Source organism: Dendrobates tinctorius, unplaced genomic scaffold, assembly GCF_039654945.1.
Source record: "Dendrobates tinctorius isolate UK_male_01 unplaced genomic scaffold, ASM3965494v1 ptg000180l, whole genome shotgun sequence".
NCBI classification, from domain to species: Eukaryota; Metazoa; Chordata; class Amphibia; order Anura; family Dendrobatidae; genus Dendrobates; species Dendrobates tinctorius.
This window is the reverse complement of record NW_027361847.1, coordinates 613,614-629,267: the sequence shown is the minus strand read 5'-3', so window position 1 is coordinate 629,267 and position 15,654 is coordinate 613,614. Positions and strand designations below refer to the sequence as shown.

Genomic DNA, 15,654 nt, shown 5'->3' with positions numbered 1-15,654 from the left:
TCTGCCTCTGCCCGGCGCATGCCTGCTTCAAGCGGGCGCCTTAGGCCGCGCGCCCTGCAGGTTTCTTGACCCTGCAGCGCCCGCCCAGAAGCCTGAGCACCCAATCAGCCAGCAGCACGGGGTATATCAGGCGTCTCCAACATGGTGGAGACGCCTGATTATCATGTGCCTTTCCCGTGCGATATCCTGGCCAAGTGTTTAGGGGTTCCCCCTTTTCACTCTCCGTCCTGTACTCCAGTGCCTCCATCCTGTACTCCGTGTCTCCGTCCTGTACTCCTGTACCCAGTCCTGTACTCCGTGCCTCCGTCCTGTACTCCAGTGCCCAGTCCTGTACTCCGTGTCTCTGTCCTACACTCCAGTGCTCAGTCCTGGCCCCCGTGTCTCTGTCCTGTACTCCAGTGCCCAGTCCTGTACTCCAGCACCCAGTACTCCTTGTCACCGTTCTATACTCCGTTCTGCATTCCATTCTCTGCCCTGTACCTCTCACTCAGTCCTTTGAGCCGCCCCTCTTGGTTCTAGCAGTCGCGGCATCTGTCTTCCGAGGGTCTGCCCCTAATGGCCCCTGTATAGGGGTCGGCACCACCTGGCGCGCTCGCCCCCGGGAGGTCCAGTGCCGCGATCCAGAGGGTCCACTCTCAGACGTAACCTTCCTGGTCGTCACAGCATAATCAGGCCATGGACCCTGCTAGCGCCTCGGCGGCCACCCAAAAAGAATTGCTCTTTTTGCGGGAGAATCAAACCAGAATAATGTCCTTTATGAAATCCATGGACACCCGCCTTTCCGCTTTACAAACTACTGATCCGGGGAACGCCCCATTGCTAGCGGGACTCCAGCAGGAGCTCGCGCAGCAGCGTGACGCCCAGTCCCATATTCTGAGCTACATGGCGTCCGTGGACGACCGACTCCAGTCCCTACAATCCTCTGCTGCCGCTTCAGCCCTACCCCGGGATCCCCTATCCCATCCGCCGCCACGCTTGGGGAAACCTCCCAGGTATAATGGCGACCCCAAGTTATGTCGAGGGTTTTTGAATCAGTGCCGCTTGCACTTCGAGCTTCTGCCTCAGCAATACCCCTCTGATCGAGCCAAGGTAGCTTTCATTGTGTCCCATCTTGAGGGGGAGGCCTTAGCGTGGGTAAACCCCTTGTGGGAGAGAGATGACTTGGTGGTATCAAGCATCCATAACTTTCTAGATACCTTTCATAGGGTATTTGATGAACCTGGTCGGGTGGCTTCCACCACTGAGGCTCTTTTCAATCTTCGCCAAGGTTCTCTCACCATAGGACAGTATGCCATCCGCTTCCGGACACTGTCCTCGGAACTGGGGTGGAATAATGAGGCTTTGGTTGGGGCCTTTTGGAGGGGACTCTCCGGTAAAATAAAAGATGAGCTTGCCGGCCGAGACACCCCTAGCACTCTGGAGGATCTTATATCCCTAGCTACCCATATAGATTTACGGTTTCAGGAACGCACCTGGGAGTCAGTTAGGGAGAAGAGATCTTTTAGGCTATATCAAGCGCCCATCCCCCACTCCCCGGCGTCTTCTAGTAATCCCCTTCCCGAGCCCATGCAAGTGGACCGAGTAAAGTTGTCCGAGCAAGAACGCAGGGAGAGAAGGACGCAGGGCCTATGTCTTTATTGTGGTGGGGCCAATCATTTTGTGCGTACTTGCCCAGTGCGGCCGGGAAACGCCTCCGCCTAGGCCAGGTAAGAGAGGTCTTCCTAGGTGACACCGATTCCTCTCAGCCTCTTACCATTTTGGCTTTAATTGTTTTAGGTCGGGAGCGCAGATCTGTGGAGGCGTATGTGGACTCGGGTGCGGCGGGCAACTTCATCCGGCTCAAAGAAGTGGACCAGTTCCGGATTCCGGTTGTTACGCTAGAGAATCCATGGTCCATCACCTCCGTGGATGGCAAACCACTACCTGAACCCATCACCATGGTTACTGTCGAGGTGGAGATACAAGTTGGAGCTCTTCACCGAGAAAAAAATCGCCTTTTATGTTTTGCCCAGTTTGTCCCACGCTGTGCTCCTCGGTTTACCCTGGCTTTGTCTACATGAGCCCGTTCTAGACTGGCGTTCCGGGGAGATCCTCCATTGGGGACACTTCTGCCATGAACATTGTCTGTTGCCGGTATCTCGCCCAAGTCTGCTGCAAGCTCCCACCGTCCTTCCGGGGCTTCCTACGGCTTACCACTTGTACGCCGACGTCTTCAGCAAGAAGGAGGCTGAGGCACTACCGCCGCATCGTGCCTACGATTGCCCAATTGAGCTGATGCCAGGAGCGACTCCTCCCAGCAGAAGAACTTATCCTCTGTCCCTGGCAGAGACCGCGGCCATTTCCGAATACATCCAGGAAAACTTAGCTCGGGGTTTTATTCAGAAGTCATCCTCCCCTGCTGGAGCAGGGTTCTTTTTCATCTGGAAGAAAGATGGATCCCTTCGGCCATGTATTGACTATCGTGGCCTGAACAGTATCACAGTCAAAAATAGGTATCCCCTTCCGCTGATCCCAGAACTCTTTGACCGCTTGAGAGGGGCCCGGATCTTTATCAAATTGGATCTGCGGGGTGCCTATAATTTGATCCGAATCCGTGCCGGGGATGAATGGAAGACGGCCTTCAATACTTGAGACGGCCATTACGAGTATTTGGTTATGCCTTTTGGTCTCTGTAATGCCCCGGCGGTGTTCCAGGAATTCGTTAATGAGATCTTTCGAGACCTACTCTACTCCTGTGTCGTCGTTTATCTAGATGATATACTCATCTTTTCATCCGACTTATCCACTCACAGGAAGAGTGTTCGCCTGGTTCTGCAACGTCTTCGGGAGAACAGACTCTACGCAAAATTAGAAAAATGTCTGTTCGAGCAAACCTCATTGCCCTTCCTGGGGTATATCATCATGGACTCCGGAGTGAAGATGGACCCCGAAAAATTGTCTGCTGTGCTCAAATGGCCACGTCCGGTTGGAATAAAAGCCATCCAACGATTCCTAGGTTTCGCGAACTATTACAGACAGTTCATTCCCTTCTCCTCGGTGACCAAGCCCATCTCCGCTTTGACCCGGAAAGGGACCAAACCAAATGTCTGGACTCCAGAGGCTGAAGAGGCCTTTCTTGCCTTGAAACAGTCCTTTGCTACCGCTCCGATTTTACACCGGCCGTTAGCCACTAGGCCCTTCATCCTGGAAGTGGATGCCTCCTCTACTGGTGCGGGAGCGGTCCTTTCTCAGCGGACAACTTCTGGTCAAATGGTGCCTTGTGGGTACTTCTCTAAATCATTCTCTCCCGCAGAATGCAACTATTCAATTGGAGACCGGGAACTACTAGCCATTAAGATGGCTTTGGAGGAGTGGCGGTATCTTTTGGAGGGGGCAGTCCATCCATTCATAATCTTCACTGACCACAAGAAATTGGCATATCTTCAGTCTGCGCAAAGGCTCAACTCCAGGCAAGCCAGGTGATCGCTATATTTCTCCCGGTTTGACTTCAAACTTCATTTTCAACCTGGGGACAGAAACATCATGGCAGACGGTCTATCCAGGTCCCTACAGTCACCTGAGGTTGAGGAGGGTTCGTCTCACATCATTGAGCCTGCCAAAGTTATCACCGTGGCGCCCGTGACGCTCTCTCCCATTCCGCCAGGCAAGACCTTCGTCCCACAGAATAAGAGGTCGGAAGTCCTGGATTGGGGGCATTCCTCCAAGGTTGCGGGTCACGTCAGGGTCAAGAAAACCCTCAGCCTTCTTTCGCGCTACTACTGGTGGCCATCCCTCCGCCAAGATGTGACCAATTTTATAGCCTCCTGCACGACCTGCACTCTAAACAAGGTACCAAGAAGTCTGCCGTCCGGTCTGTTCCACCCGCTGCCCCCTCCTGAAGCCCCTTGGCGACAGATTGGTATGGATTTCATTACCGATCTACCACGCTCTTCCGGGTGCACTACCATCTTAGTAGTGGTCGATCGCTTCTCCAAAATGGCCCATTTCATCCCGCTGCCTGGGTTACCTACGGCTTCTGAGCTGGCCAATGTCTTCATACACCAGATCTTTAGGCTTCACAGACTCCCTCAACGAATTGTCTCCGATCGAGGGGTCCAGTTTACCTCCCGTTTCTGGAGAGCACTTAGCAAGCTCATGGGTATATGTCTGGACTTCTCGGCTTATCACTCTCAGTCCAATGGGCAAGTGGAACGGATCAATCAAGTATTAACAGCCTACCTGCGTCACTTCTCTAACGCCCATCAAGACAACTGGGTGTCTCTTCTGCCGTGGGCAGAGTTTGCCCACAACAACCATCCTAATGAGTCCACCACTAAAACGCCGTTCTTCGTGGTTTCTGGCCAGAACCCTGGTGTTCCACTACCTCTTTCTATGCCTTCTGGTGTTCCTGCAGCAGATGCCCTCGCTACCGAATTTTCTCAAGTCTGGAAGGAGACCAGAGAGGCACTTGAAAGATCCAGTACCCGGATTAAGAGACATGCAGACAAGAGGCGCAGGGATCTTCCGCCATACCAACCTGGTGACAAAGTTTGGCTGTCAACTAAATATATCCGCTTGAAGATACCTTCTCACAAACTGGGTCCTCGGTACATCGGTCCGTTTCAGGTTTTGGGACGCATTAACAACGTGGCTTATAAATTGAAGTTGCCGGCTTCGCTTCGGGTCCCTAACGCCTTCCATGTCTCGCTCCTCAAACCTGTGGTTCTGAATCGGTACCGCTCAGCCCCACCTCCTTCCCCTCAGCCAGTAGGGGCCGATGACGTCTTTGAGGTGAAAGAAATTCTTGTGGTGATAAAAGTTCGGGGGCGTACCCTCTACCTCATTGATTGGAAGGGTTTTGGCCCCGAGGAGAGGTCCTGGGAGCCGAAGGAGAATGTTAATGCTCCTCTTCTTTTAAGGAGGTTTTTGTCCAACCTCAGGAGGGGGAGACGTAAAGGGGGTGTACTGTCACGTCGGCGGCGGTAGCCGCCACCGCCCCAGTAGCGGCGGGGCTCGCCGCCGCCTATACTCACCGGCGCCTGCCACGCCGCACTGTGTCCGCCTCCTCCTCCTCGTTCCCCTCTGCCTCTGCCCGGCGCGTGCCTGCTTCATGCGGGTGCCTTAGGCCGCGGGCGTGCGCCCTGCAGGTTTCTTAACCCTGCAGCGCCCGTCCAGAAGCCTGAGCGCCCAATCAGCCGGCAGCACGGGGTATATCAGGCGTCTCCAACATGGTGGAGACGCCTGATTATTGTGTGCCTTTCCCGTGCGATATCCTGGCCAAGTGTTTAGGGGTTCCCCTTTTCACTCTCCGTCCTGTACTCCAGTGCCTCCGTCCTGTACTCCGTGTCTCCGTCCTGTACTCCTGTACCCAGTCCTGTACTCCGTGCCTCCGTCCTGTACTCCAGTGCCCAGTCCTGTACTCCGTGTCTCTGTCCTACACTCCAGTACTCAGTCCTGGCCCCCGTGTCTCTGTCCTGTACTCCAGTACCCAGTCCTGTACTCCAGCACTCCTTGTCACCGTTCTATACTCCGTTCTGCATTCCATTCTCTGTCCTGCACCTCTCACTCAGTCCTTTGAGCCGCCCCTCTTGTTCTAGCAGTCGCGGCATCTGTCTTCCGAGGGTCTGCCCCTAACGGCCCCTGTATAGGGGTCGGCACCACCTGGCGTACTCGCCCCCGGGAGCTCCAGTGCCGCGATCCAGAGGGTCCACTCTCAGACGTAACCTTCCTGGTCGTCACAGACAGACTACTTCAAAAAGGGAAGTTAGGCCTAAAATGCCTCAATTTTTGTCACAAGGATGTATGAGGCGTGTCACAGATAGACCCCACTGTAAAATGTGTGCCCTGTTTTTTTGGGGGCTAACTAGTGCTGTATATAAGTACAGTTTCACCAAGGCCAAAAAAAGAAAACCGCCGTAAACTGGCAAAACTTTGAGTACGCACAGATTTGAGCTGTCACGGAGATACCACACCAAAAAATGTGTGGCCTGTATTCCAATTACACCTGGGGCTAGCTATACTTTATATGGCTAATATATCCTACAGGTAGCAGCAGCACCAGAACACATGAAGGGAATGGACCCTCTTAATGTATGCAATGATCTATATACACACATACAGTGCCTGCAGGCCTTGCATTGATGTGTATAGAGCAACGTACACTACCCTGCCTACCTAACATTGGAACCTATATACTCTGAAATTTGTCCTTAGGACTGTTGCTTTAGCTGGATTTGATTTGTTTAGATTTGGATTTGGTAGACCCCACACTCACTAATAAATCCCCAATTCTGACCCTATCAAGGCAGCCGCTCTCCCTACACTATCTCTGGAGCTGAATGCTCCGAGCAGGGTGGCATCTGGTCTCTCATACCCCTGATGATGCTATGTGGCTAGTCAATAACTCCACGACCACAACAAAGATGCCTGTGGCATTTCATTGCCTGGCAGACAATCCCTGCAGCATGATTGGGCCTCTAAAGTCCACCAAAAATGCTGGGTGGAGACCCGAGTTCCCGCCGAGTAATCCCGAAAATGCTCGGGCGAGTAACGAGTAGTGGCGAGCACGTTCGCTCATCACTAATGGCCACCAGTAGTAGCGAGATAACAGGGAGAGTCTTCTTGCCTCCAGTGTGGCTGGCGAGCTTGGATGAATGTCCCCAGCGTAAAACTCGTTTTCGATTGCCTTCTTCAACAAAGGTTCTTCCCGGGGGTAAGGAAGTCTGGTTGACAGGAGCCATGGTAATTACCTTGGTGGGGGTTGATGATATGTGAAGATTCCTCTTCAGTATCGGCCAACTGGAATGACCTAGATAAAGCATCGGCTTTGATGTTTTTATCGCCAGGACGGAAATGAAGTTCAAAGTCAAAACAGGCGAAGAACAATGACCATCTGGCCTGCCGGGGATGGAGCCTTTGTGCAGACTGAATGTACCCCAGATTCTTATGGTCAGTGAAAATCTTGAATGGGTGTGCAGTGCCTTCAAGTAAGTATTGCCATTCCTCCAAGGCCAACTTGATGGCTAATAACTCTTTGTCACCAATGGAATAGTTTCGTTCTGATGTGGAGAATACTTTGGAAAAAAAGCCGCAGGTGACAAGACGTCCTGAAGAAGACTTCTGCAAGAGAACAGCACCGGCCCCGGTGGAGGATGCGTCTACCTCAAGAGTGAAAGGTTTACTAACCTCCGGACGATGAAGCACTGGAGCTGTAGCAAAAGCTTGCTTCAAGGATAGAAAGGTGTCCTCTGCCTCAGAAGACCAAGCATTAGGGTTAGCTCCTTTGCGGATAAGAGACTAGATAGGCCGGGCCAATGAGGAGAAATGAGGGACAAACTGCCGATGGGGCCGTGGCCAGTTGAGAACGGTGGACACTTTCGCCGGATCCATGCGTAGACCTGAGTCTGAGGTAATGTACCCCAAGAACGGTAAGGATGTTTGTTCAAATACACATTTCTCGATCTTGGCGTAGAGGCGATTCTCCTTCAAACGTAGGAGTACTTGGCGCATGTTCTTTCTATGGGAAGACAGATCTGGAGAAAACATGAGGATATCATCCAGGTACACCACTCAGGAGTTTAGCATATCCAGCAAAATGTCGTTCACAAGCTCCTGGAATACCGCTGGAGCACTGCAGAGGCAAAGGGCATGACCAAGCATTCGTAGTGACCATCCTGGGTGTCAAAGGCGGTCTTCCACTCGTCTCCGGAACAAATACGGATCAAGTTGTAGGCCCCACGAAGATCCAGCTTGGTGAAAATTCATGCTCCTCTTAGCTGGTCAAAGATCTTCGGGATCAGTGGCAGCGGATACTTGTTTTTGACTGTGATGTCGTTCAGCCCTCTATAGTCTATGCAGGGGCGGAGAGAGCTGTCCTTTTTGACAAAGAAAAAACCCGCTCCTGCGGGCGAGGAAGACTTTCTAATGAAGCATTTGGCTACATTCTCCTGGATATACTTGGAAATGGCTTCGGTTTCGGCAGGAGATAGCAGATATATTTTACCCCTGGGTGGGGTAGAGCGGGGAACAAGGTCAAACAGAGTCATATTATGAAGGGTTAAAACTAAAATCAAAGCTGAAGTTTCGTTTTCTCCATTCTCTGAAGGTTTTGTTTCTCCATTTTTGTTGCTGTAAGATACATTTTTGTAATTGGGATGAAAAGTTCAGGCTGTCATGAAACCAGACTGTTCCTCATCAGGTGCAAGATAAGGGACCCGGGGGTATAATACTCTGAAGAATATACCATTATACTACTTTCTATGCTATTTGGATACGGACATATATGTAGTTTCCGGTTTTCTTGCAATATTATTGGCTTATAAAGTGAAATGATGCTATTGGTAGTTGAGAACTTTGCATAATTAAGCAAAAGATTATAAAAGAAGTGACAAAAATAAATGGGTTTAGCGATCTCTTTGGATCATCCCGTACAGAGACCCCCGTCTCCGTGTGGTGGTCATTTGAGTTGCTAGCAACACTCTGGATTAATTTGGATATCGCTGGGTCAACCGTGAAGAGTTAATTTAACTCTCTCCCTATCAGCTGGCGCCCAACGTGGGGCCCCTGAACAGGGACGCCTCTGCCCTCGGAGGACAACAAGACAAAGGACCCTCAGAGCGGACACAGGTGCTGGAAAATTGGGACTGATCATCCTCCACAACAACCACGGTAAGTTGGCAGTTATACTGTTCAGACTTACCATTGGTGTGGTTTTCCTGTGTCTGTTGCTGCAAAGAGGATCTGAGGTTTGTCCTTGATGGTGGGGTGATTCATGGGTGGAATCATATAGAGGTGCAGTCCCGTTGAGGGCCCAGTGCTCGAACCGTACCTCATAAGGGACGGACACCCCGGATTGACCAGTGATTGTGACTCTCTTTATAGTCAAAATATCCTGAAATCCTGATCACTGTTAGTATCGGGCGTGGTGAGGTGATCGAAGATTGGGTAGGATATGTAACTCAGGAATATATAGATATATATATAACCAGAGGTGTCCTGAGGGATAGTCTGAGATGCCCTCCTCCTTTCACTGAGTACCGCACTGAATTTTGGGCTTCCCAGAGGGGGTTGACCCAGTGGAACAGAGACTGAAACGGCCGCCAGTACTGTGCACAACTGAAGTAAGGATATTTAGCTCTAAATGAGAGAATCCGTGGAAGGAAAAGAAGAATTTCGTGGCTTGGCACATGAATTGTGTGACGAAGGTGTTAGGAAGAACAGGAAGTGAATTCTGATTGTTTCTGTTACTGCTATGTTGAAGAAGAAAAATTGTCTATTATGACAGGGACTGGATGTTTTGTGGTTTAAGGAAGTGACTGTGGTGTGAGGAAGTGACTGAAATAGAAGGAACTAAGATAGATACTAATGTGTCAGGCAGACAAATAGTTTCAGTGCCTGCTATGCCTAATAGACACCCTTTGCAATCAATTACCCGATCCAGAGACTTCCCCCATGGCTTTCTACATGCAAATGGCATCAAATCGAGAGTAATGTGCTGACTACGGACGATGCATTTAAAGTAGGAAGAAATTAATCTGCTCCGTATCAGCAGAGGAAGGAAAAAAAAAAGAAAGGGAAAGCTATCAGCTGCAGCTGCTTCAGTACCCCCTCCCATCTCAGCCCACACCATATCCCCCTTGGCCCGCACCACAGCTGGGAACATAGCTCGTACCTTAACCCTGCTCCTCAGCCCCTCCCTGCTAACTCTTGTCTGCAATGCTGGCTGTTATAGAAATGACGTGGAAGTGCAATAAGGACTGCGCTTGCTTCTGGTAGAGTAAAGGGTTCTTTATTCAGCCAACGCGTTTCCTGAGCCTGCTGGCTCACTTCATCAGGGCAGATTACATTGGAAGACAGTGAAACATACTTATAGAGAAAAAAGGCGCCAATACAGGGTCAAACAGAATCAGCAAAGGTCAAAGAAAAAAAAAAAAATTATAAGTAAAGGTCAAAAATGGTAAAGAATAAAAACATTGATATTTAATCACAAACATAGAAAACACAACAATAAGAGTCTATATAGAAAAGAAAAAATAAAATTATGTAAAAGTACAAAAAATATGAAACAGAGTGCTAAGGATCACGAGGTTGAAACATGGCTATAGTTAAAAAAGGTGAGTCCTCAAGGGGTATTAGAACCTGGCTCATGAAGTGCAAGTGCAGACTATGAAGTGCAAATGTAAGGTATTAGTCCACTAGACCATTAAGCTTGACTGTGGTGGTGTGAAGAATAAATCCTTTCCCCCTCTTCTATCAAATAAAAGCATCATTGATAATATTGAGGCCATAGGGACCAATTGTCTTTAATTTATAAATCCAATAGACCTCTTTTCTATTCAGTGTGACGAACAGCCCACCGCCGTTCGTCCACTTACGGGCGACACTAACGGGAGTCCCGCTGCCACCAAAACGCGACGGACAGCGGACCCTGTGTCACCACTATGTCACAGTCCCACCACTGACACGGGTGTATCAGCGGACGGAGGGGCGTGACACAATGCCGGCACACGGCTATCACAGGCGCAGTGGGGCTTATCTTAGTTATCCCAACACTGGCACCATGTGACCAAAAATATCCAGCAAGCTAATCTCGCTCTACAATTTGCCGCAGGGGGAGTTTAATTTGGATGCCCCACCACTGCTATCAATCTTCCAAGTACTGCGGGGATTTATGTATATCCCACTTTCTCAGTTCCACTTTGGAACTCGCAGCTCTCCGGCGCCCCCCTTACCCTCAGGTCAGTCAGGGAACTGCACCTAGGATAATTAGTCGCCGGACGGGCTGCCAGTTGTGAACCGGCAATTAGGCTTCTGCAGTAAGGGAATTATCAATGCTGTGGCTGAAGCCCCTTACTCAGCAATATAAGATCCTTCTAGACTGCCAGCAAGCCGTAATAGCCGTACACAACGCGCTGCCACCAGTCACGGTTACTTAATTCACAGTGTTAAATTAAGAGGGTCCGTGGCAAACCCCTTGAATTAGTAGCGATTATCTATCAAAGGCGTATAGTTCGATTCTTAGAGCATGGAGACAGATCTAAATAATTTCATTTATTTTCCGAAAGAGGACAGTGATTACAGATAAAAGTTGCTATAAAATTGAGACATAAAATATGTACAGTACAGGTATAAAATAAAAGTGGAGAAAACAAAGAGATTACACTCACAGTTCCATATTGTTCCTTAGGCAGACCATGCGGCTATGGTGGGTGGAGGCGGAGCTGCACTTCTCCGCTCATCTGGATCTTTCTAGCACGACGACTTGAGCTGTTCTGAGCTGGTTCTGCCAGGGAATGCCTTATAGACTTTCCTATGTGACATCACAGAGAGGTGCATTCTGGGTTGATCCCACCTCTCTTATCCAAGTTATGTTTTGGCTACAAAACTTAGATTAGCTATAACTTTATGGGAGAAGCTGGTATGGACTCATCAGTGGTATCATGTTTCCCAGCGTAATGAGCCCATCAAGAAAACATCAAACATCTATGCGATATGACCGTCCATTTGGGCGCAAATCATATCTCAGGTTCTGGACATCCGAGAGTTTTGCAACAGGCACCACAGCGAAGCTGGGTCTGCTCGGATCGCAGAAATATGATTTTTATATTTCTGCTGGGTATGGTTTTCGCGGGACAATCCCTTATTGTTTTATTCAAACTCCTGGTTTCAAACAAAGAGTTTAGTTCCCGCACTTTTTTTCTCTTTCAGCTGAGAGAAGCCAAATGGTGTGAGGAAGATGGTCTAGCTAATTAACATTCCTGCTCTTCCAGAGGAAGTGGCAGGGTTGATAAAACCTGGGGGGAAGGAATTCCTACTACTGAGAGTTTACAATGTCCTAGGATGGAGGATTTGTTAGCACATTGCAACAGAAAACATATCTTGCAGAAATGGTACATCACACCTCCCCCCTTAATAGGGCGCTAAGGAGGCATTACCTCTCGGTAATCGGCCATGCGCACCTCAGCGGGTTCGCCCCGGCGGGACAACCCATCGGCATTGCCGTTTTCACTGCCCTTCCTGTGTTTTACAGTAAAATCGTACTGTTGAAGGGCAAGGCTCCAGCGGAGCAATCTTCCATTGGTTCCCGACACGGTGTGCAACCAGCTCAGTGGGTTGTGGTCGGTTACCACCGTGAAGGCGCGCCCATACAGGTAGGGCTGCAAACGCTGCAGTGCCCACACCATGGCCAGACACTCCTTCTCGATGGTCGAGTATGCCACTTCCCTCGGCAAAAGTTTCCGGCTCAGGTACAACACGGGGTGCTCTTGGTCCCCCGAGTTGACCTGGCTAAGCACAGCACCGAGGCCAAACTCGCTGGCGTCGGTCTGTACCAGAAACGGGCGACTGCTGTCGACTGCTCTCAACACTGGAGAGTTGCACAGGGCTGCTTTCAAAGCTTGGAAAGCCGCCTCACAGTCATCTGTCCAGTTGACTGTTTGGGGTAGCCTCTGCTTGGTGAGGTCAGTCAAGGGTTTGGCAAGGGCGCTATAGTCCTGTACGAACCGCCTATAGTACCCTGCAGTGCCCAAGAAGGACTTCACCTGTTTCTTGGTCCTGGGGGTGGGCCAGGACACGATTGCGTCCACTTTTTCTGGCTCCGGACTCATGGAACCCCCGCCTACCCGGTGCCCCAGGTAGTGGACCTCGCGCATGCCTATCTGGCACTTCCCCGGCTTGATGGTCAGGCCTGCCTGGTGAAGACGCTTGAGCACCTCCTGGAGGTGCTGAAGGTGTTCCTCCCAGGTGGAACTGAAGACGGCAATATCGTCTAAGTACGCCACGGCGTACTCCTCCAGTCCCCGAAGCAGGTGGTTGACCATCCGCTGGAAAGTGGCAGGGGCATTCTTCATGCCGAAGGGCATGACCGTGGACTCGTACAGTCCAAAGGGGGTGATAAAGGCGGATTTCTCCTGCGCCTCAGGGCTCAGGGGAATCTGCCAGTATCCCCGACTCAAATCCATGATGGATATGTAGTTGGCGTTTGTCAACCGCTCGAGCAGATCCTCGATGCGCGGCATTGGGTGGGCATCAGAGGTTGTGATGGCGTTGAGCCCCCCGTAGTCCACGCAGAACCGGGTGGTTCGATCCTTTTTAGGAACGAGGACTACAGGTGAAGCCCACGCACCTTTTGACCGTCGAATCACTCCCAGCCTTAACATCTCATCGACCTCTCGGCGCATGACTTGTTGCACCGTTTCAGAGATCCGATAAGGTGTTCGCCGTAATGGGGCATGATTCCCGGTGTCCACCTCATGAACCGCTAACTCCGTCCTCCCAGGACGGTTGGTGAACACGGGCCGGAAGAATTCCAGGGTGGCCATCAACTGCAACCGCTGGGACACGGTGAGCGAACCACTTATCTCCATGTCCTCAATGGACCCATTGGCCTTGGCCTGGGCCAGCATGTCCAGGAGGGAATCTTCCTCCCCATCCTCTGGCAGATTGCAGACCGGTAGGACGCAAGCTTCACGTTCGTAGTGCGCCTTCAGCATGTTGACGTGAAAGGCCTTGCGCCTACCCCGAGCATGGTCAAGCGTGACCACGTAGGTGACCGGGTTGAGCTGTTGGTGGACGACGTACGGGCCTTCCCAGGCTGCCTGAAGCTTATCCGTTGGTACCGGGACCAACACCCACACCTTTTGACCCACCTGGTAGGTCCGCTCCCGGGCGTTCTGGTCGTACCAGCGCTTCTGGTCAGCCTGAGCCTGCGTCATGTTGTCATGCACCAACTGCGTCAAGGTCTGCATCTTGTCACGGAAGCGCATGACATAATCCACGATGGACACTTCTGTGGGGTTTGGCTCATCTTCCCAGGATTCTCTTATCAACCCAAGGGGTCCCCGGACTCGCCTGCCATACAGGAGCTCGAAGGGGGAGAACCCGGTCGAAGCCTGCGGAACTTCTCTGTAAGCGAACAGCAGGTGTGGGAGGTACCGCTCCCAGTCGCGCCCTTGGGTCTCAACCAGTATGCGGAGCATCTGTTTGAGGGTACCGTTGAAACGTTCACACAAACCGTTAGTCTGTGGGTGATACGGACTCGATACCAGCTGCGTCACCTGCATTTTCTCACAGAGAGCCTCCATTAGGCGAGACATGAATTGGGGCCCTTGATCGGTAAGCATCTCCCTGGGAAATCCTACTCTCGAAAAGATGGTCACCAGTGCGTCAGCCACCTTATCTGCCCTGGTTGAAGACAGAGCTACTGCCTCTGGGTACCGGGTAGCGTAGTCTACCACGGTGAGAATGTATCGCTTTCCGGAGCTGCTGGGGACGGACAGCGGTCCTACAATGTCCACCGCGATTCTCTGGAAAGGCTCCTCTATCACCGGCAAAGGAATAAGGGGAGCCTTAAGAGCAGGCCCCGCCTTACCCACTTTTTGACAGGTGGCACAGGAGCGGCAGTAGTGTGTTACATCTGTCCCCATCTTGGGCCAATAGAAGTGTTGAGACAGCCGTGCCTTTGTTTTGCTGATCCCCAAGTGTCCAGCGAGTGGAATCTCATGGGCAATCCGCAACAACTCAGTTCTGAACTGATAGGGGACGACCAGCTGTCTTTCCCTCAACCACTCCTTTTTAGGATCTCCGGGTACTGTCTCCCGGTACAACCTTCCTCGTTCCCAGAACACCCTCTCCTTATCAGACTTGGAGGTGGGCGTCTCGGCGAGACCTCTCAATTTCTCCAGGCTGGCATCTGAGTGCAGAGCAGCCTGGAACTCCATGCTGGAGGCTGCCAGAAGTGACGTCAGGGTCCCCTCTTTACTGGGACCCTCTGGAACCGGCTCTGGGTTCACCTCTGGTTCAGTCTCTCCTGTAGCAGCAGAGGGTCCAGAAGACAGTGCGTTACCTGCGATCTGGGCACTCTGACTGCGTGTGACAGCTGCTATGTATGCTGTCTCCCTGGGGATTTCTGCAGACCCACCAGCTGGTGCTGCCCTGGGCTCTACCTCCCCATCCACCCCCAACACTTCAGGAGCAGTGCTACTTATGGGCCAGTTACCTTCCTCGGTGGCACTGGTCAGCTGCATGGCATTACCTTCCTCATGGTCCCCATGCACCTCCCCATTTCCTTGAGCACCGTTGCTTACTCCTGCCAGGGGTTCCTCAGCCGTCTCACTCCGCAGAGTGACGGGGCTGAGCACTTCGGTACCTGTGGACACATCTACCGCTTCAAAGAAAGGGTTAACGGGTTCAGTCGGCACAGATACATCAACATCATCATCATCCTTCCTAGGAGAAGAATGGTTATCAGTTTGCTTTGGTACATTCACATCAGCATCAGCATCGTACCTGGGGAAAGAATGGTTGTTAGTTGCATCATTACTCATCAAGGCATTAGCAGGTAACACATTCAGTTTCCCATCATCAACATCATCAGGGTTAACGTTACCCTTATTATCAGTTTGGGGAAGGGTGTCAGGGACATAGTATGCAACCATCCTCCCCAAGTCAGTCCCCAATAAAACATCAGTGGGCAAATTTTCAGACACTCCCACCTCCCTCAACCCGCTCCCGGCACCCCAGTCAAGAAAAACTCGTGCCACTGGCAAGGGACAACGGGTGCCTCCAATCCCGGTGACAGTCAGGGTTTTCCCCTCAACAAACTCTTCAGGGGCCGCCAGTCCAGGACGGATGAGGGTTCGTTCAGCCCCGGTGTCCTTGAGGCCTGTAGCAAGACGG

The 15,654-nt window shown here is 51.4% G+C and overlaps 1 protein-coding gene across 1 annotated transcript in view; it reads right to left on the bottom strand.

Annotated features, from left to right (window-relative positions):
- LOC141054919 (uncharacterized) overlaps window positions 1-15,654 on the bottom strand; it is a 205,864-nt gene that overhangs the window by 125,095 nt on the left and 65,115 nt on the right. The window contains 2 exon segments of the mRNA XM_073551813.1: window positions 7,020-7,098; window positions 7,397-7,511. Of these exon segments, the coding sequence (XP_073407914.1) occupies window positions 7,020-7,098; window positions 7,397-7,511 (194 nt within the window).